This window comes from Mustela nigripes, chromosome 2, assembly GCF_022355385.1.
Source record: "Mustela nigripes isolate SB6536 chromosome 2, MUSNIG.SB6536, whole genome shotgun sequence".
NCBI classification, from domain to species: Eukaryota; Metazoa; Chordata; class Mammalia; order Carnivora; family Mustelidae; genus Mustela; species Mustela nigripes.
In genome coordinates this window covers 163,412,228-163,434,467 of record NC_081558.1, presented here as the reverse complement: position 1 = coordinate 163,434,467, position 22,240 = coordinate 163,412,228, and the positions used below count along the sequence as shown (strand labels likewise).

Here is a 22,240-nt window from a genome sequence, read left to right as displayed (position 1 = left end):
CGTGATTCACAGTCTGCAGCTTCTTCTCAGGTTGTTTTCATGTAAGGTCCCTACCAATTTGGTTCCTCACTCTTCACTAAAACTGGAGGCTAACATATGCCTTTAGAGAGCGACTTTAAACCTCTTATAGCTATAGGCTAAATAAGAATAGAAAGCCAGTGAGATTAACTCATCTGTACAGTTTTAAGACTAGGTCATTTATTGTGACTGATGGGATTGCATTTACTGCCACTCAGAGATACAGTTTTCTGTGAAGGGCAGAGGCAATATTTTAGAAAGAGTAATCTTTGCCATATTGTCAGCCATAAATTATGCTTACAACGCGGAGTGGGGTCTGATGGAAGGAACTCTGAGTTGCGATGAGGAAGCCCGGGCTCGAGGCTTTGTTTGCACTTACTGCCCTGAAATATTAGAGGCTCAGAGTTCCTATCTGTAAAACAGTAACAAGAATACTTGTCTTTTCATACCTAAATATTGTGAAGATAAATTTAGGCGAAAAAAATTTTAAACCACAGAAAATTTACACATTCTGAGTACTGTTAAAATGTAAAGGAGGTCTATATACAGAAGAGGGAAATGGGGAAAGATAACCATATTAGTAGTAGTAAAATCGTTGAAGTAGTAAGCAGAAAAGTGCGGTCTATAGATAAAGGGACATATCAAGTTGTGTCTTCTTCATTGTTCTTACCTTTTTTTCCTTTTTTTTTTTTTTTTTTTTTTTGCTGTTCCTTGTCTTTTCTGTCTCTTAAGTACACTTCTACCCATATCTTCTGCCTGCCAGTTTTATCCCACTCCAGTTCCCAAGCTAATCTTGTCTGAGAGTCAAGCCCCAATCACAAAGGACTTCAAAACGGAGTGAATGAACCTGGAAACTATATCCATGGTCCAGAAGTGGAAATGAATTGCCCTGTGTGGTCCTCAAGCCATCTTGCTGCCAACCATATGTAGGAGTTAACAGAATTCCCTTATTTTTGATCTGGGGTCATCTGGTCCCAAGCATGGTTCTCCTCTCCTAACCTTACTCCATTTTTTCTCCAATTCTCGTATTGACTCAGTTCCTAAGTCTGGTTTCTGTCTTAGTCCCTATTCCTTAGTCCTACCTGATTACCTATTTAAAACCCCAGGTTCCCTAAGAACAGGAGCCCTTGGAGCCTAAATGAAGCACCTTGACAGGAGGTGGGGGTGGTTAGGGGATACAGGATTAATTATGTTTCAAACATACCAATGTAGAATTCAAATAGAAGAATTTTGAATCCATAATTACAGTTAAATAACGGTGTCCAATAAGATTATAGAAATGTGGAACTCATTCATTTGGAAGTATCACTTGAAACCATTAGAGTAGATGAGATTCCTTATGTGGAGGATGAAGAAAGATGATGAGCTGGGGCACCTGGGTGGCTCAGCTGGTTAAGCAACTGCCTTCGGCTTGGGTCATGATCCTGGCGTCCCAGGATCAAGTCCCACATCAGGCCCTCCGCTCATCAGCGAGCCAGCTTCTCCCCCTGCCCCTCGCCCCTTTCATGCTCACTCTCTCTCTCTCAAATAAATAAAATCTTTAAGAAAAAAGAAGAAAGAAAGATGATGAGCTAATGGGGAATCAGTCCTGGTAGGAATATGAGAACTACCCCGTTAGGATCTTCAAAGACCATTCTCTGGGGAAGTCCCTCTGTAGACTCCTTTGAAATGTCTGCCAGAAGGATGCTCAGAGGCACTGACTTCTTTTCACCATTAACATTTATTAATCACCAATTTTTAAATTAAGAAAAGAATGGCTGGTGATGATGGAAGAGAAAAGTAATGGAAGTTTTCAAAGGGCCAAGGAGATCCCTTATGGAAGGAAGATTTTTGGATAAATCAAGAATACAAGGACCTGAGATCCAGAAACTGTTTCTTCATGTAAACGATCCTTTAAAAAAAAAAAAAAAATCTGCAAAATGATTACTTGCTGATACAGAAAAATATTTAAAACTATTACAAATAGTGAAAGGATTCTTATATTGGATACAGTATTGATATCCCCAACTCAGGAATCCTGCTATATAAAACAGTAACCTGCTATAAGATAATGGGGAAAAGACTTCATTTCTAAAAGGTCAAAGGATAAATCTAAATTACAATAAATTTAACTAGAATGTGCTGGATGGATCTGAAGAAATATTTTAAATGCTAATACAGGGCACCTATAAAGACTACAGAAAACCATATTTTGGTCTTGGGTAGAAAGACTTGGTAATTAAAAAAAGGCAATTCTACCTTAATCTATTATACCACCACACACCAAACAAAATGCAAATAAAGTTTGAGGGGTAAGTATTGACTGAAACAGATAATTCTAAGTCTGGATAAGAATTAAATATGCAAACATACAAAAGAAAATTCCAAAATATAAAATTATTGAATATACCTACAAAGACAATATGGGTCCAACATGAGAAAAGTTGAAACAATCAATGAAAACTAATTTTTTTTTAAGAACTTGGCCCAAATGTAAATAGGAATTTAACATGCTGTAACTGTGCCACTGCAGATCAGTGGGGAAGAGATTGGTTATTTGATGAATAGCTTGGGGACAATACTGTATCTATCTGGAAACACAAACAGTTAGATTTTTAGCTTACTCCGTTCACCCAGATAAATTCTAGGTGAATCAAAGATTTAACAATATAATGTTTAAAGTCATTATAACAAAGTAAAATTTCTTTATGGTTTTAGCATTAGAATGTCCTCTCTAAATATGACTCAAAATCAGAAGGTATAAAGAAAAGTAAATTAACCCTCCCACAATTTTTTAATCCCATATGGCTCAAAATACCATAACTTTTTTTTCAATAAAAAATTAGAAGAAAATAGCTGTAACACATATAATATAAAAAACATAATTTCCCTAATATAAAAATAGTTCCTATAAATTGGTAAGAAAATACTTACCACCAGGTCACCTGGGTGGCTCAGTCAGTTAAGCATCTACCTTTGGCTCAGGTCATGATCCCAGGGGCCTGGGATTGATCCCTGTGTTGAGCTCTCTGCCCAACTTCGAGTCTGTTCCTCCCTCTTCCTTTACACACCCCCCCACCCCAGCTATCTCAAATAAATACATAAAATCTTTAAAAAAAAATAGAAATAGAAAAATGGGGGGAAAAGCCAAATTTAAAAATTCAAATACATTTTAAACATGAAAAGATGCTCAATCTTACATACAGCATAAGAAATACACATTAAACCTACAAGGATATACCACTTTTCACCCACTTGGGTCAGCAAGATAAAAAATAGTTTGATAATTCACCGGGTAGCTGAAGGTGTGAGGAAACAGGCATTCATATGTTGCTGTGGGAATGTATACTAACAAAATTTTTATGCAGTACTACTGGGAACTATCTATTAATAATAAAATGTATATGTCCTCTGACACAGCAATTCATCTTCTGGGATTTATTTAACATATACCTGCACGTGTGTGAAATAAACATAGTTACAGAGATCTGCATATATAAACCCAAAAGAATGGGAAAAAAATCTAAGGGACCATCGATAAGAGAATAATGAAAGAAATTCTAGTGTGTCCACAGAACAGAACAATATGGAGCAGGGAAAGATGAAGAGGCTTTCCCTGTACTGATTGATATGGAATGATTGTGAAGGTATATTAACTGCAAAAATCAACAGAATCCTTTGGATGACATTACATTTATATTTATACCTGTATAATGACTTATACGGTTTTATGTACACTGTTTTAGGATGGATGCATGAGTAGCGGGTAAAAGCACACCTCTGGAGAGGAGTAACTGTCTACAGACAGATGGGGTGAAGTCTCCCCACCATATCCCATCTCACACGTTCTGGAATTTTGTACTGTGTGTATGTATGTAAAATTAAAATTATACAATTCCACAAATATTAAATGCTTTATTGCTTTTGTCCAAAATGGCAGACACCTTCTAAACAAATAAAAATAATCAGTTACCCAGGAAAAACAATTCTTACATATGTGTAATACGCATTCACATGGTAGGTAGAAGACGTGTACTTGTACTACAACTCAACGACAGAATTATCATATAAATTATATCTTACGGTTTTTGAGGATTTCTATTTTCTGCTTTACTGAGTATTGGCTGTCACAGAGAAAGGGCACATGGCCTTTCCGTTTCAAAATAAGTTTTAAGAGGAGGTGATTCTGTAGTCCTTTGTACACTGATTTTGAAAGCCATGATTTCCTAGTTATTATAGTCTTCTAGTGAAAACAGAATTTAAGCCTAATGGACATCTCCGCCTTTCTCGGTAGCTTACGTAGGAACTGGAGAACTCCCGGAACAGTTCCTGCCGCAACAGTAGAGTTAGGGAACTGGATGGTGAATGTGTCAATTGTAAATCAGTCTCTATTTCTAAAGTTCACAATCCCCTCAGGATTAAACAGGACAAACAGTACACTAACGAGTACAAGGGGAAACACGTTTTGAAAAGAATCTTCGTCTTATTAGCATTTTTAAAAGGGATTATCTTTTCTGACTTCTGATTTTGACTCCCTGTTCCTTTCAAAAGGGAGACCATGTCCTGCATCTGCAGTCACTTTATTTAAAGCGTTCTGGAAAAGGGGATTATCTTCTTGAAGCAAAGCTTCTAAGTACCTGTCAATCTGCTCCCGGTCTCCTGCTGGACTGCCCTGGAAAAGAGAATCAACGATCAGAGCAGGCCGGGAAGCTGCAGGCTGCACCCCTGTAATCTGGGCGGCCTTGGAACAGTCTTCCCTAGGGTTCCTGTAGCACCAAAACCCACCCTGGAATAATGCCTTTTGTCTTTTAATATGTTTTCACCTTTAACCTCATTTTATGTTCACAAGTGGTTAGGAACTTGGATCATTTTTTTTTTTCCTTCCTTAGTGGAGGTTAGTTCAACCGACTTTCCTTCTATTTATTTATTTTTATTTATTTTTTAAAGCATTTTATTTATTTGACAGATTGAGAGAGACAGCGAGAGAGGCAACACAAGCAGAGGGAGTGGAAGAGGGAGAAGCAGAACTCCTGCTGAGCAGGGAGCCCAGTGTGGGGCTTGATCCCAGCACCCTGGGATCATGACCTGAGCCAAAGGCAGACACTTAATGACTGAGCCACCCAGGCACCCCTACTTTTCCTTCTATTTAATTACTTGTCATATTCCTAAAGCCACCTGCCTCCATCTCGTCCTTCTCTGTTATAGGCTCTTGTCTCCCCATTTTTAAATTTTTTTTTATTCTTTTAAAGATTTTTTTTTATTCTTTTAAAGATTTTATTTGTCAGAGAGACAGAGAGAGAAAAAGAGAGCACGCACAAACAGGAGGAGTGGCAGGCAGAGGGAGAAACAGACTCCCCACTCAGCAAGGAGCCTGATGCGGGGCTCGAAAGTTCATGATCTTTAGCCTTATATGAAAAACAGATGAGTAAGAACATTCTGACTTCTCGGTCACTCCTCTTCCCTCTGCAGCATCTTTCCCCCCAGCCCTGGGCTTGCTGCCCTCATCTGTCTCTTTTTCTCTCCTTTTCCCCAGTTCTCTGTTTGGGCAATTTCATACTGTCCTTCCCTGAGCTGCTTAATCCATGAACAGCGGGACAAATGCTCCCTCTTCACAGACTTAAATCTCACTCCCTCAAGCTGAGCCATGGGCTCAACCTGCTCTCCAACTTGGGCTGATAGATAAAATAATTTTTTAGAAAGGACCTTTCAGAAACAATTCCAGTTTTACGATTGTTCCCAGTCTGTGTCTGACACCACCCTCCTAGCTTCTCCATGGCTCCCCTGGTCCCATTAACTGTGCTCAGCCCCTCTGCCCTAGGCTTCGGATAAGGCTGGACTATACTGAGTCCCAGCTTTGGACTGGGGCCCCGTCCCTAGAGATAAACTCACCTGATAGTCATGTTCACCTAGATTTTCAAATAGTCCCTGGCCCTGAGGAATGCCCTACGTGACCCCTTCTGACCCTGACAGCTCTCTGTCTGTTAGGCCGAGTCTAATCCTTTGGCTCTGCTCTATGCCTGGCAAACCAGGCTTACTTCCAGGACTTCAGGCTGGCCTGCTGGGTCCCTCAGCCTCTTCATGGGCCTGCTCTGTCCCTCAGCTTTGGGGCCACCTCGTCTCTTGTGTCTACTCTACGCCAGTGCAGTTGTTCTGGTGATCAGAGGCAGTGGAAATCGAAATTTCAAGTCAAGGAGGAAAGTAAATCTATTTGGGCAAGGAATCTTTTGAGTACCTCTCCAATGATACCAGACGAAGCATTTCATATATTCTGCGGGCTCAAGCCCCTTTGCCTCCTTCAAACTTTGTGAATAAAACAAATTAGTAGAATTACTCTGGCTGGGGCGCCTGGCTGGCTCAGTGGGTTAAAGCCTCTGCCTTCGGCTCAGGTCATGATCCCAGGGTTATGGGATGGAGCCCCACATCGGGCTCTCTGCTCAGCAGGGAGCCTGCTTCCTCCTCTCTCTCTGCCTGCTTGTGTGCCTACTTGTGATCTCTGTCTGTCAAATAAATAAATAAAATCTTTAAAAAAAAATAAAGTGCTCTTTAAAAAAAAGAAGAAGAAGAAGAAGAATAATTACTCTGGCTACTGTGTGGGAAACCCAGGGGTTTGGCAAAGAAAGAAGAGTAAATCATTATTCTTTCATGTTTTTCTCCTCGCCACACATAGATTTATTATTTTGAAAACCAATAATTTTTATGAACTTTTTAAAAAATGTAATCATTTAAGAGAGAGAGAGAGGGAGAGGGAGAGATGGCATAAGCAGGAGGGGAGATGGGCAGAGAGAGAGAGAGAGGGAGAAGCAGGCTCTCTGCCGAGCAGGGAGCCTAAAGCAAGGCTCGATCCCAGGACCCTGGGATCATGACCTGGGCCAAAGGCACATGCTTAACGGACTGAGCCACCCAGATGCCCCTTATGAACTTTTCTGATAGAGCGTAGTATTTGATTTTTATGACATAGAATGTCTTTGGTCTCTCGAGTTTTTGTTTGTAAAACAACCATCGTTGCTGAAACTGTACCACAGTGCCAGGCTCCATACCAGATCTTTCACACGTAAAAACATTTGCCACCCTTTACAGCCACAAGAACCACAAGAACTGTTGCCTAGGCCACCCACAGTGGGGGGGTGGGGGGGTGGGGTGGGGTAGTATATTTTTTGGCTGTATACTTAAATTAAGCAAAAAATATTTTCTGAGCTTCATTTTGTATTTAATAATATAAAGGAAATCCCAAGGAACCCAAAAGATGTATATTTTGTGAAGGAGGAATGGATCCACCTTGAAATGTTCACAGCTGACTGGAACCCAGGTGGCCTGGCTTCAAAGCCCATGCTTATCACATCCTATCCTGATGTATGTGCATTTCCTGGTCTCTCCCCGACCCCTCTTCCTGGGCAAGGTAACCCTCCATTCAGTCAGGGCTCTCTGTGGGGCACTCAGCTCCTGCCCTCTCACCTTGCAAGGCCCAAGAAGGCCCTATCTCGTGTCCCGGGCTCAGGGCCTATGTCTGAGTACAAAACACCATGTACTTCCGAGGCTCACTGTTGATTTCTCAATTTATTTCTGCCATCTATGGAAAGACTCTTCAACCATGGCCATACATATTTTAATTTTTTATGTATTCCATCCTGAATTTCTATATGCTATAGAGAGAAGATGGACCTTCCCTCATTAGCCCAAACCATCAGAGGAGCCCTGTTCTGTATGTGTTCATCTATCCAAACAAGATGAACAGCATACTCACACAATGTTTCCTGACCTCTCTAACCTCTCCTCAGAGATGAGAAGAGTCCATTCTTAATTATGTGTTGAGATAAAATTTAAAATATTTTGCTGTCTGATAAAGTTAGAAAAAAAATCCTACTGAAAATACACTATTGAGGGACAGGGTTCATTAAACTCTACCAAAAGCACAAGCAAAGGTTCTGATTTTTGTAAGAGAAAAAAATAACAGACCTTTAAAAAATGTTCTCATATATACTTTCGAAATTTATTTATTTACGATTTCAATATTCCTGTAGGGAGAATAAGGGCTTCATAAAGTGACCTGTCCAAAGCCCGTAAGTGGATGACGAGGGCAGGAGAGGAAGTAGCTCAGTGCTCTCTCCACAAAGTATATGGCCACTACTCCAAATTTTGTTACTTACCAGGTGGAGTTTCTGCAATAGTACTGTCAGTTTTACCCGAAGATTATTCAGTTTATCTTCAGTAATTTTTCTTTTTTCTTCACACTGTCCCAGAGATATTTCATTAGCCACTCCTCTTCGATTTGCATCATAAATAATGGACTGCATTTTTCTCTTTAGTTCTCTTTCGTATTGGACCATGTAAACATTCTTGATCTGGGAATGTTTTAAAAAACAGTTTTAGTATCTTTTTCAAGTATTACTATTCCCCCTAATATCAGAAAATGATTTCATATTCCAGGTCTGCACATAAGTACAAAGCATCAACTCTATACCTGTGTACTACAGGTGGTCGAAATTTAAGACACAGTGACACCCTGAAGGAACTTTCCATGTGATGGAAGACAGAGAGAGAGAAGGAAAAACGTCCAATACTCTATTAACTATGAGGATGGGAGAGGCACATTAAAGTGAGCTTGGACACCCTTGCTTTGAAAGGGAAAAAGAATCCAGTCATGGTTGAATCTGTCTGCCTACCAGTGATACCAGAGTATTTTAGTATATGTGCTGCCGAAGCGAGCACCCAGTGATACCAGAGTATTGAAAGCACCAAGGGGGCAGCTGGTGGTGCCTGTTATCCCCTCCACAGCACCGGAACTCACAGGCAATGACAGAATGGCTGGCCATGCAGGGCTCTGCTGGCAGATGATGGTGTGTTATTTAGAACTCATGTCTGTAGCAGTTGAAAAGCAGAGAAGCTACAATCAGAGGAATTCCTGTTCTGTTACTCTCTTTGAATTCCTTGTCCTGATGCAGAGAATGGTCACTGACGTACACACGTGACCCTTACTAATTCAAGAGTCTTGATTGTTTCCTAAGAGTTCATATTGTGAACGAGGCACTCACAAAGTAGAAAAGGGAATGGAGAGGCCAAATGCTCCAATTTCAAAGTGACATGAATTGCTGGGGTCAACATTTGGAGAGGGCAGGGGATATTCAGAGATACAGAGCAAATCCTGTTTTGATCCAGATTTGAAGGTTTCTGTAAGGAGGAGATTTCTGTGTTCTGATATGACGAGGTTCCCAGGAAAACTGTAAGGTGGTCTCATTTGTCTTCTGGGTTTACCCTTCTCCTCCCCACCAGCCCCTCCACCACACTCACTGCAGACCCATCCCAGATACTGTCCACATTAGCCCCTTTAAGTATTCATTGCCCTCGTGTATTTCTCCTTTTTATAAAATCCTTTATACAAACAAAACCCCTTAAATATACTGAATTCTCCTTAACATTAACTAACCTCCTCCTAAAACCAAGGCACTGAATTTTGTAGTAGGTGATATGAAGATATATAAGATTCAGATCAACTACAGAATGAGATAAAACAAGCATGCACATATCACATCTTATGGGAGAAGGTTCATGGTGCCCCAAGTGAGGCACAGATTATCATTAGAGTATGGATTCCTCGTTAAAGATCATTAAGATACTTAAAGTAATTGACATGGATTAATATCAGTAACTTACCTTCCAATTACTTATGCTTTTCTTTTTAAAAAACAAGATATTTATTTATTTATTTATTTGTTTGAGAGGGGGAGGAGCAGCGGCAGAGGGAGAAGCAAACTCCCCACTGAGCTCGGCCCCCGTGGGACTCCGTCCCAGGACCCTGAGGTCATGACCTGAGCTGAGGACAGCTGCTTAACCGACTGAGTCACCCAGGTGTCCCTATTTATGCTTTTTGTGTGCTATTAATTAAGAGGAATATTTGGGAGCAAGGACCCAAATACCACTCCACAGTGGCAAACACTCGCTTATATGTGTGTATTCACACACACACACACACACAATGTATTCCATTAATGGTGAGACTTAATTGTGAGATTTGTGGATTGCTCTGTAAAGAAATCTTAGATTTTGAGAGTCTCAAACTGCCTGGACACTTGTGCGGGGACAATTAACACAATGCTGAAATCCTTGGCCTGCCTCTGCCTGTGCTTATTTCCTGAGTTGCGGGCCTCACCCTTCCAGGAAAACACGGAGCTTATTCTGCCCCAGGCCCCTCACCCTTGCTGCTCTTCTGTTCAGTGAATTCAAGCCCAGCCTCCCTAAGACTCCCTGTTTGCCTCACGTCTTTGCTGAAACACGGCTCAGATACCCCTTGCTCACTGCATCTGAAATAGGTTGTCTCTTCCCCAATACACACCTCATGGTCCATCCCCAGGCCCCACGCAATTATTTTATGTTTATTTACATATTTAGTATCTACAATTATGTCATTTACATTATGCTCTGTTATCTGTCTTTTCTCTAGAACGTAACATCAACTGTGGGGGCTTTAGTCAACTTCAGGGAGTGCTGTGGAGTTGGGTGGAGTTGGGTCAATAATTCAATTCAGCCAGAATAAGGATGACAGGGTCCCAGGTGTTACCAGTCACACAGAGTTCTTGGGTGTTCAGAGCTCTAGAACTTCATGGCTTTTGCCACCTGAATAATAGCCTAGGGAACACTTTTTTTTTTTTTAAAGATTTTATTTATTTATTTGTCAGACAGAGATCACAAGTAGGCAGAGAGGCAGGCAGAGAGAGAGAGAGAGGAAGAAGCAGGCTCCCCGATAAGCAGAGAGCCCGATGTGGGGCTTGATCCCAGGACCCTGAGATCATGACCTGAGCTGAAGGCAGTGGCCCCAACCCACTGAGCCACCCAGGTACCCCCAACTTTTTGATAAAAGCAGTAGTAGTAAGAAAACAAACCAAGTAAAATTAAAAAGAAATCTGAAATGCTTATTAGCAATAAAAGGAACATACTATTGATAACACTTGAATGGATGTGAAGGGTGGTATGCTACATGAATACAGCTGATCAGAAGGTGACACATACTATATGAATCCATTTATATAGCATGACTGAATGGACAAAATGATAGAGATGGAGAACAGATGAGCATCTCTCTGGGGTTAGGGTGCTTGTGTGTGTGTGTAGTGTGACTTTAAAGGAGAGAACAGGGAGATCTCTGTGGTGGTGGGAGTTTGGATCCTTGTTTTGATGGTGGTTACACAAATCCACGTACATAGATAAAATGAGACACATATTTAACCAACTTCAATTTTGTGGTTTTGATATTCTACTATAATTATACCATTATGTAAGACATAAGCATTGGGAAAAATGGAAAGGTACCTGAGACCTCTCTACTATTCTATAATTTCCCATGTACCTAAAATTATTTCACAGTAAAAAGTTCAGAAGATAACACTGTTTGTACAGTACAACATTAGGAATGTTTATATAGTACACTGCATTCAAGGTCATACTTAGTCTCTCAAAGTTCAGTTTTGTAACCAAGCAAACTATATTTCCTTTAAATACCACCAGCCATCCAGTTTCCTGATTTATTCTTTTCCCTTTCTAAACTAACATTTTCAGGAGGTTTCTATAAAAGGTAGCAATTCTGAGAGCATTCAAGGCCCAATGTAAAAGAACTTCCGGTTGTATTAATGTTTTAATTAGGAGGAGTAGAGAATTGCAACATTGCAACAAGATGAGAGGCTTAGTTCTGCTGGTTAAGCCTACTTTTGTAGAGGTATTTGAGGCAGATCAAAAATGGAACCTTTCCAAACTCCATTATTCAGAACAGAATTAGGATTTGAAAGAAAGGATATTCAACTGAGATTTTAATTTTCTGCCTTGAATTTAAAAATTCAGAGTTCTAGCAGCTCTGGAGCTCCAGAATCCTAACAAGTTAGCACAAAGGAAGGCAGGCTTACAAGATCTGTAGATTTAGTACTCTCCTTTTAGGTACATGACATGTGAGTGTTTATGTGGGCCAGCAGAAACAATCAAACTTGATTTAGTGTACAAATGGTAGGGTCTAGATGCATTTAAAAGTACTGATTGAATGCTGGTAGGATACAGAGTTTGAGAAGAGAGAATTGTTAACTTTGAGGATTTTATAATCTAGTTAAGGGGAAAATAAAATACAAGAAACAACTACAATACAAGGCAGAAAATTTAATTAATGCCAAAAAAACCCACAAGTTTTTTTAAGTTTCTCTCAGAACACAGAAAATCAAGATTAAGTTCACAGGGACAGACTGAGGAAGACCTGGAGTGGAAGGTGGCATGGACCAGACCCAACACTGGGTGGGCAGGATTTCAATAGGACAACTGCAGACTGGGAGAGTAGACAAGAGTGTCCTGGGGGCAGCATGGGGAAAGGCTCAGAGGCAGGCTAGTTGGGTAAACTGCAGCAATTCCATTTCGAATGGGGCAAATGTTTTATGAGAGGAAAGAAAAAAGATGGTGGTTCCAGCCAAGCTGTGTACAATTACCTATGTGCTCATAACCTATCTACTACTAACTACTACTAACAACTACCCAGGGCAAGGTGACCAAAGACATCTGTGACTATCAAGGGTCCTCCTGTGCTTTGATGTAGCTGTCTTTATTAAAAGTACACAGCTTAAATCAAGTTGCATAGATCTGTCCTTGGATTTCAAAAAAGATGATTATAAGTGTTTTTATAACCACCCACTTAAAACTACCAATCGGGGCGCCTGGGTGGCTCAGTGGTTAAAAGCCTCTGTCTTCAGCTCAGGTCATGATCCCAGCGTCCTGGGATCGAGTCCCATGTCGGGCTCTCTGCTCTGTAGGGAGCCTGCTTCCTCTTCTCTCTCTGCCTGCCTCTCTGCCTACTTGTGATCTCTGTCTGTCAAATAAATAAATAAAATGTTTAAAAAAAAAATAAAACTACCAATCGATAATAAAGGCCTCATGACCAAGCAGTTTCATAACGGGGAAGTCATGATCACAATTGTTCTGTATTTTGCTTGCAACATCTCTGTTTCAACAAGAGGTCCTGGTCTCCTGACTGTTTATCTTGCTTTGATTCTTTGAATCCCACTTGCCCTAAACATTAAGAGGATTCTACTCATCATTTCTGCTAACATTGTTCACTTGCATAAATACCTACCTTATTCAGTCTGGTCTCTAAAACCCAACAACAATGTGGCTCCATTACTGATCATATAGATAGCAGAAAAATACCATTTAGAAACAGACGTGAAAGACCTACATAAGCCTGGATGAAATAAGGTGTGTGACAAACTAATTCTTTGCAAACCTCTAAGTTTCATGATGTTAAATATTTAAATCAGAGATCCCTAAGCACTAAATGAAGATCCCTGGGAAGATCCAGGAGCCTTCCTGGTAACTCTTGGAGCTGGCTGCCATAGACCTCCAGTTGGGACAATTCTTGGTAGGACACTAAACAACCTGCCCACCATGTACCACTCCCCCATTCCACTGTGAGCACCCCCCCCATATGTATCTCATTGTGCAACATCAAGGTCTCTAAATAGGTAAACAATAAATCTTTCACACCAAAAGGCTGAGAAGCTGTGGTATACATACGGCAATTAACACATGCAGATCCTGTCACAGACTGAAGAAGGACAGCCTGGACAAGGGTGAGATGGAAGACAGTGATGCAGAGAACAAGCTTGGAGTGGCACAAATCTGGGTTCCAATCCTGAACCTGTTACTCACTTGCATCACAGCACTGGACTATTACCTTGCTGACTCTCTCATTCCTCACGGCTATCATAAAGATAGTGGCATTGACCTCCCGAGGTTGTGAGGGTTAATGAGGTACTGGCTTATATAAAAGGCCTAGGCTAGTGCCTACCTCTACTGGCTCTTGACCAATCCCTGCTTTACATTCATAGATTAAAATAATACAGAGCTAGAAATAGGATCAAAAATATATTGAATGAAAACTTTGTCCTGCAATCTAGTTAGGAAATGTGGCCAAGCACATCTTCAGCCTGAAAATGTTCAGAGACTCCTTTTCAACAGACATGATTCAGAAAATAAACTCGCTCTTCAGTTGAACAATGATGGGAGACCTTCATTTCTAGCTGTTTATCACAGTCCAGTAGGCATTCACTCAGAAACCTCAGAGGCAAATATATCGACAAGGGTGTGAAATTTAGGCACATCCTACACTCCAAATACTTTGTGAGGCAGCCTTTCTAAGGAGGAGTCTGGTTTAGGTTCTGATCTCCATCTCAAGTTTGTCTGGTCATATGTCTTCAGGAACTGACTTCGTAATTCTATTTCACTTATGAAACAAGAATATCCAAATCTATTCCATTCCCTACAAAAGAGATGAGGCAGTGCCTTTCCTTCGGTTTCTGCTTCCCATGATTCCAGGGGTCAACACGCCCCTTGTAGTCTTTAAGGTTTGTGTGTCATTATGACAGTTTTCCAGGAGATGGCTAGAAGCATAAGTACTTTTAGTAGTATTGTTTTTATAAGTATTTTTGTAATGGAAAAATCATAAACTTAAAAACTGTTGACAGGATCCTAAAAAACAAAAAACAAACAAACAAAAAAACAAACAAGCAAACCCTAGAGATATCAAATTGTCCAAAATAATTAAAAACTCTAATCTGCAAATGATTTCTGGTTTAGTCCAGTGTCTCAAGGACTTAATCTATTTCTTAAAGACCGCGAACTTCATGTATTCTGTTCAAAATATAGTCCTACTCCCAGTGTTTCATGAGCTTTCTGCTGTGGAAACATTTGCATTTTCAAATTCACAAAGATGTTGGCTTGTGACATCTGATATGCTACACATTAATCTTAGTCTTGATAAGAGAATGCAAATTTGATTTCCTTCCAAACCTAACATTTGGAAAAGTATATTATTTCTTTGGAATATGGGATCATTTAGAATATAAATGACTTACCTGGTTGAAGCACATTCTCAGCTTTTTGTTTGTCTGCTCTGGGCATTGCTCCAGCTGTTTTGTAAATGATAATGGAACAGGATATTAACTTTTGGAGAATGAGCTGTTTACAACAGAGTGCTAACATGAGAAGTATCTAATATAAAAAATCATCAAAGCCTAGAACTGGCCAACACTGGTATTGTGGGTCTTTAAGCTTGGGTCTAATTAAATTAATCAACTAAAGAATATTAAAGAGAGTAAGGCAGTCTACATAATTAATAAACATGGTTAAGCAATTACAGAAGAAAAAAACGAGAAGGCGGAGTAAATGGCAAAGATTATTCAAGAGGAAGTCAAGGAGGTGGTTGGAGTCGGGATCTTCTAGGTGGGAACATCACAGAAAGAGACTGGGTAGTCACTGGCATATGGGATAGTATTTCAAGTCATAGAATCGTCGAGGTCTCCCAGAAACAGCACTTAATGGAAAGAAGAAAAGGGCCCAGGAATGGGCCCTCAGATGCGCCAACATTTAGAAACCAAACAGAGAAGGAACTGAGTTGCCAGCAGAAAAGATGGGAGGAAGAAAAGCAACAAAATATGCTAAGTGTGTTTTCGTGGAAACGACACAAAGAAAGTCGTTTAAGAAGGAAAAAAGTGGCCAGCTGGGTTGGTCTCTCAGAGGTCAGAGAAGAGTGACCGCTGCATCTGTCAGCTCAGTGGTCACTGGGGGCCTCATGAGACAGTCCCAGGGAAGCACCAGAGTCAGAAACCTGGTGGGGGGTGGGGGTGGGGTGGGGAGGAGGATGAGGTGAGGGCAGGAAGGTGAGGGAGCAGAAACAATAGTGATACATTAGAAAATTAGAGAATTAAGGGTTTCTCCCCAGGATCTTACTAAGGCATACGGCACCTCTGTCAAATTACTTGGTGCTCTTTTCACTAATAGCCTTTCCATGTATATCCATCCTTTCCATAAACAATGCTGTGCATGAAGGCAGAGAAAGCATTCTCCTACCCTCCCATACCCCAAGGTTCTTCTGAGCTTCAGGGAGCAGCTTCTGGAAGCCTCAGGCCGGCATAGCTCACTCAGCCTCACCATACCTTGCAGTGACTTAGCGGCCTGGGGACTACCCAAATGAGGCCAGACAGCTGGATCAGGTCTTCCTTCTAATCATATATGGCACTATCTCTGAAAGGAGATTTGGTAAATAGAGTTTTCCTCATCTTTCCCTATGATGTTAGTGATTTTAGTCAGACTAGAGCTCTTCACACCTGACGTGGTTGATGCACCCAAACCTCACCTCAGGCCCTCATAAAGGGTGGCTGAGGAAATGTATCCAAGCAACAGAAACTCTATTTTTGGTGTCATGGAGGGAAGTCAGGGACCATGTCCTCTTTCTTTTCATCTCTGCAACTCTCTGTTCTCGGTCTTTAAGATCTTCTCCAAGTTCAACAGAACCTTGGCCACACTGGTTTTAAATGCAGTTTTCATTCTGAGTCATCCATTTGGTACAAAGACCCCCATCTTCATTCCCTTACACCATTCTAGGTCCTCTTCTCAGTAACACTTTACCATGTGTCTGCAATGAAGATTAAGTTCGGGCTATTCTGTCATGCCCTCCAAGATCCAGTAAAGCCAGCTTACCTCAAAACTTGCTGCAAGTTCCTTGACAGATGTGTAGCCAAATTCTGATGGTAGCTGATACTCAGGGAAAAAGTACAGAAGAATCTCCCTAGGAATGTGAGCAGAGTGGAGATGGTGATATACTGGGAACAGGGATGCAGTGCTCACCTGTCAGAACTGCTGGGGGTTAAACACTTGCCAGAGATGAACATTCAAGCCCACCAGATTGCTTTTAGCACTGCCATCAGAGTCCTCCTCAAAAAGCATAGACTGGGGGGCAAAGGACTGGGTGTGGCTATAAAAAGGCACCAGGTGGGTAGGAGAAGAATAAATGAAACAAGATGGGATTGGGAGGGAGACAAACCATAAGTGACTCTTAATCTCACAAAACAACTGAGGGTTGGTGGGGGGAGGGGATTTGGGAGAAGGGGGTGGGATTATGGACATTGGGGAGGGCATGTGCTTTGGTGAGTGCTGTGAAGTGTGTAAACCTGGTGATTCACACACCTGTACCCCTGGGGATAAAAATATATGTTTATAAAAAATAAAAAATTAATTAAAAAAAAAAAAGGCACCAGGAGGAATCCTCACGGTGATAACACTGTTCTGTATCTTGACTGTATCAATGCCGACATCTTGTGATAGCGTTACCTCTGGGGGAGAGTAGGTAAAGGATACAGGACATCTCTGTTATTTCTTCTAACTGCCTGTGAACTTACACTTACCTTAAAATTAAAAATTTTAAAAAGAAAGGAAGAAAGAAAGTAGGAAGAAAGAAAAGGAAGGAAAGGGAAGGGAAGGGAGGGGAGAACGGGGGAGGGGAAGGGGGAGGGGAAAGGGGGGGGGGAAGGGGGAGGGGAAGAGAAGGGAAGGGAAGGAAAGGAAGAGGAAAGGACAGGGAGGGAGAAAGGAAGCAAGAAAAAAGGATGAGAGGGAGAGTAAGAGAGTAAGAGAGAGGAAGGCAGGCAGGGCTCACAATGCCCACCCATAATCAATCAGTCCAGGAAAGCACCGTACCTACTTGAGTGTCCTCCTTGAAGAAAACTTAGCATTGCAAAGATCCTGGAGGAAAGACACTGTCTCCTGACTTTTTTGTTCCCCTACGAAAACCCCGAAGAACTCAATTCTCCAGGGTAATTCCTTTCATCCGGGGCTCTGCCACTACTCTTCGGAATCACGTGCGGACCCTGTTCTTTCCAAACAGTAACTGGCCATTGTTCTGACAGGGGCTTCATTTTGCCAAGAGGCAGTAGCGGGCCCCACCTTTGTAGGGTGACAGCTTTTCTAGGATTAGTCACCCAGATGATGCATATTTCATCCCTGGGAGAACATGAAGTCTAGAAATTTATAGCTACTCTATCTTAAAAGTACATAGAGTGTTTTTGTGTTGAAGGGGTCTAAGGACCTCATGTATATTATCCAAGAGATTTATAAAACTTTTCAGTTGTAAAATGGTATGGCACACAAAAGATAAAGTAGCTGTTCCTTACATAATTTACATTCTAGTTTTTAAAGAATATGATGTTTTAATATTCATTTATAGTTTCAAAATTCAATCCAAATGTTAAAATACTCAGCACTGCAAAACGAGAAACACACATACACATGCACACGCGCGCGCTACCCAGAATTATTCACCCAGTTAGTAAGAAGGGGAGTGGGTTCTGGGTATTTGAGATGAGCAGAAATCAGAAGGGATGGAGAACAAAGCTACAAGTGGTGCCCTGAGGAAGGGACCTGAGGTCACTGCTAGGGCTGGTTTGGTAGGGCAGTAGGTTGGTGATCTTTTTTTTTTTTTTTTTAAAGATTTTTATTTATTTGACAGACAGAGATCACAAGCAGGCAGACAGGCAGGCAGAGAGAGAGAGGAGGAAGCAGGCTCCTTGCTAAGCAAAGAGCCCAATGCGGGGCTCGATCCCAGGACCCTGGGGTCATGGCCTGAGCTGAAGGGAAAGGCTTTAAACAACTGAGCCACCCAGGTGCCCTGAAGGTGATCTTTTACACAAACCAGCACCCTCCAAATCCAGTCTCCCTTCTCCCAACACAGGATTTGAGCCTCTCCTGAGCACCAGTCCTTGTCATGGTGGGTATAAACGCTTCTGGGTTTAGACTGAGAGCAAATCAGCAATCCTCCGAGGAGGGGCTTCCAGAAAAGCAAATTTCTTTTAGGATTTTATTTATTTATATGAGAGAGAGAGAGCACCAGAAGGGGGAGGGTCAGAGAGAGAAGCAGACTCTCCACTGAGTGGGGAGCCTGATGAGGGACTCGATCCCGGGACTCCAGGATCATGACCTGAGCCAAAGACAGATGCTTAACCGACTGAGCCACCCATGTACCCTTTTACTCCCCAGTCCTATTCCCTCCTCAACAGAGTTGATTTTTCTTAAGAAAAATCTTTTACTTGGGTTAATACAGCCCCATTCTCTCTAGACATGAGAAAGGAAACACAGAAGTACCTGGTCATCCAGCCACTGTTTTTAAAGACAGCATATAAATATAAATAAATATATAAACAAATATATATTTATTTATATAAAATATATCATATATAAATATTTATATATTTATATATAAATATTTTATTTATTAAAATTAAAATAAGTATTTTATTTATATTTATATATAAAAATTAATATAAATAAATATATAAATTAACCTAGTTAATAAACTTGGTCTTGGCTAAGAAAAAGAGCCTCTTTCTTGAGGTAGATTAAAACTCTCTTCTCCAACCCAGTGAAAGAGAAGGATGAAGATGAACAGAAATGGCATAGCTTCATTTCCTAAAACCAGGAATCAGATCACGTCTTTTGACAGACCTCAATTGCTAGTATATTTACTTTTGTGGGCTTTTCTCTTGTTTTGGTAACTGGCAGCCACCTGTAATGAGGGACTTTCTTTTATAAACTTATTTTTGATACTTTTAAAATTTAAGCTAACACAAAGCATGTTTTCACAGAGTTGAAATAAATAAAGTCTGCCTTATTATCAAGCAATGAACTGAAACAAGGCATACTAGGGTTAGCAATTCAAAGCAAGGCCTATGAGACTGCCAGGATTGAAATTCTAGCTTTACCACCTAAGAGTTGTGTGATGGTGGGCAAATTACTCAACTTCTACAGACCTCAATTTTCTCTTCTGTAAGATGGAAATAATAAAAGTCTATTTACAGGGCTGTTGAAAGTTTTAAGTGAGTTATCATTTGCAAAGTCCTTAGGGCAATGCCTGGCACACAAGAAGTACACAATAAATATGTATTATTCTTATTACTATTGAGCGTGACTTGAGATTTAATAATCCAATGTTAGGACCATATGATACAATTTAACAGTCTGGATCTCAGTTTAGCTCATCTACCTCTGACTTAACACAAGTCAGTGATCCCCATAATCTGAAAATATTTTAACATCAGCAATAATATTCACTGCCTTTTTCATTAATCCCTCTCAACTTTATTAAAAGTATCATTTGAGGAGCCCTTGGGTGGCTTAATCGGTTAAGCGTCAGACTCCTGATTTCAGCTCAGGTCTTGGTCTCAAGATCATGAGTTCAAGCCTTGCAGTGGGGTCTATAGAGGCATGGAGGCTAAGAAAAAAAGTATTCTTTGAATACCTACTAATACATGCTAGACACAGTGTGGAAAATCCTGTTTTCAAAGATGCTACTATATTTGGGGATTAAATAAACTAATACACATAAAACAAAAAGCAATATAAGTCCAAAAACACTAAACTGAGCATAATCAGGTAATGGAAAGGAACAACAACAACTAGTATTTTTATTAATTTATTCCATTAATATGTAATAAAAAGAAGTGTCCAGACTCCGTGGCATTGTGGAAAGGGATAAGGATGAGGTCAGGTCCAGACTGAACCACGTGGAGGGAAAGGGCTCCAACGACTCTTTGGCGGGTGACAAGGAAGGCAAATCTGGTGAGCAATGGTCACTGCAAAGCACATGGAACACTCCACATTCTAAACAATCCACCACAATCCTCATGCCCCGAGACATGTGAAGTCTAGTTAACACAAGGAATAACACGTGGACCAGATACAGAAAAGCACAGTACAGGGGGTAAGAAAAACAAAGAGGACAAGAACTAGTGAAATGTGAGAAAACATACTACATGCTGCTGAAGGCAAAAGAGAAGATTGATAAATGAAGAACTCATTTTGTTCCAGTTAAGCTTTGTGTTCCGTACAATTCTTTTTCCCACTTAATATTTTTGTAAAACAATCACCACAAAAAAATTCAAGCCTGTACTGAGAGCTGATTTATTAATACATTTGGCTTTCAGAGTGTTCAGCTGATAATAGCATGATGATTTCAAGTACCAAAGATTCTACATGTTCATTAGGGAGATGGTTTCTGGGAAATTTTAATTTTCTAGGGATGCCTAATTATAGAAGCGAATGTACTTTAAAGTCTTAGTACACTAAATCACATTATCCCCTTTTTGATCACATGTAACATTAAAATTAATAGTAATGATATACTTAAATGCAGAACAAAGATGAACCAAGGAAAAAATAAGGAGAAAGATGAAACACAGCGGCACACCCAAACTCTGTTCCAATGCAACCAGATCCCAGTGTGGAGAGCTGTGAAGGGTGTGTGTGTGTGTGTGTGTGTGTGTGTGTGTGTGTGTGATAAAATGTGTACATGTATACACATACACACTTACATGTATATACATACACATACATATTTCTGAAACAAGGCATCCTATGTATATGTATATGTATATGCACCTGTGTCTGTGTGTATACGATGGTGAAGAGTACAAGATGACAAATCAGGAAGCCATAGCTTAAACCCAGCCCTGTCCTAGTTGTTGTGTAATTGTGACTTTGAGTGTGTTTGTTTCTCTAAGCTTCCAAATTTCAAAAACTTGTGGGAATAAGGAGCTAATATATACAAGATACTTGGGTAAGCCTAAAATATAGTAACAGCTCAAAAATGATAGCTATTATTATCAAGAAACAATAAGCCAATCATTGGACATGTGGTCATCTTCATACATTTTTAGTCACATGCACACATTTACTGATATATACAGACACGTTCCTATATATAATTTATTACATACCACCCAATCTTAGTGCTCAGTTGACATGCCTGAATGTTGGAACCAGGAAGGAACAAACCAGGATTCAGGCTAACCAACTTCAAAGTTGCTTACATATTACTTCTGGACAAATACTGACAGAACTGGTTGGAGAATCTCATTCTTGAGGTACTGTACCATGAATCACGACAGTGTAAGACTGACTGACCATCCAGGTCACTGGACAAGTGGCCTTTTTCAACCTTGTAATATCTGTACAACACCCTGAGGCCTGGACTGCTTCCATCCCATTACCAGGCTAATGGCGGCCTTCCAGCTTAGGTGCCAAGCAGATTAAGTGATCAAAACTCAAGTGTTCAACTGGTATTTACCCTAAAGATACAAACGTAGTGATCCAAAGGGGCACATGCACCCAAATGTTTATAGCAGCAATGTCCACAATAGCCAAACTATGGAAAGAGCCTAGATGTCCATCAACAGATGAATGGATAAAGAAGATGTGGTATATATATACAATGGAATACTATACAGCTATTAAATGAAATCTTGCCATTTGCAACGACATGGATGGAACTAGACGGTATTATGCTGAGCAAAATAAGTCAATCAGAGAAAGACAATTGTCATATAATCTCTCTGATATGAGGAATTTTTTTTTTTTTTAATTTTTTATTTTTTATAAACATATATTTTTATCCCCC

The 22,240-nt window shown here is 40.4% G+C and overlaps 1 protein-coding gene across 1 annotated transcript in view; it reads right to left on the bottom strand.

Moving 5' to 3' along the window:
- Positions 1 to 4,492: 4,492 nt before the first annotated feature.
- MORC1 (MORC family CW-type zinc finger 1) overlaps positions 4,493 to 22,240 on the bottom strand; it is a 189,148-nt gene continuing 171,400 nt past the window's right edge. The window contains exons 24-27 of the mRNA XM_059388362.1: positions 16,495 to 16,582; positions 14,871 to 14,924; positions 8,142 to 8,336; positions 4,493 to 4,669 (exon numbers count right to left, since the gene is read on the bottom strand). Coding sequence (XP_059244345.1) covers positions 4,493 to 4,669; positions 8,142 to 8,336; positions 14,871 to 14,924; positions 16,495 to 16,582 — 514 coding nt within the window. The remainder of the gene's footprint in view (positions 4,670 to 8,141; positions 8,337 to 14,870; positions 14,925 to 16,494; positions 16,583 to 22,240) is intronic.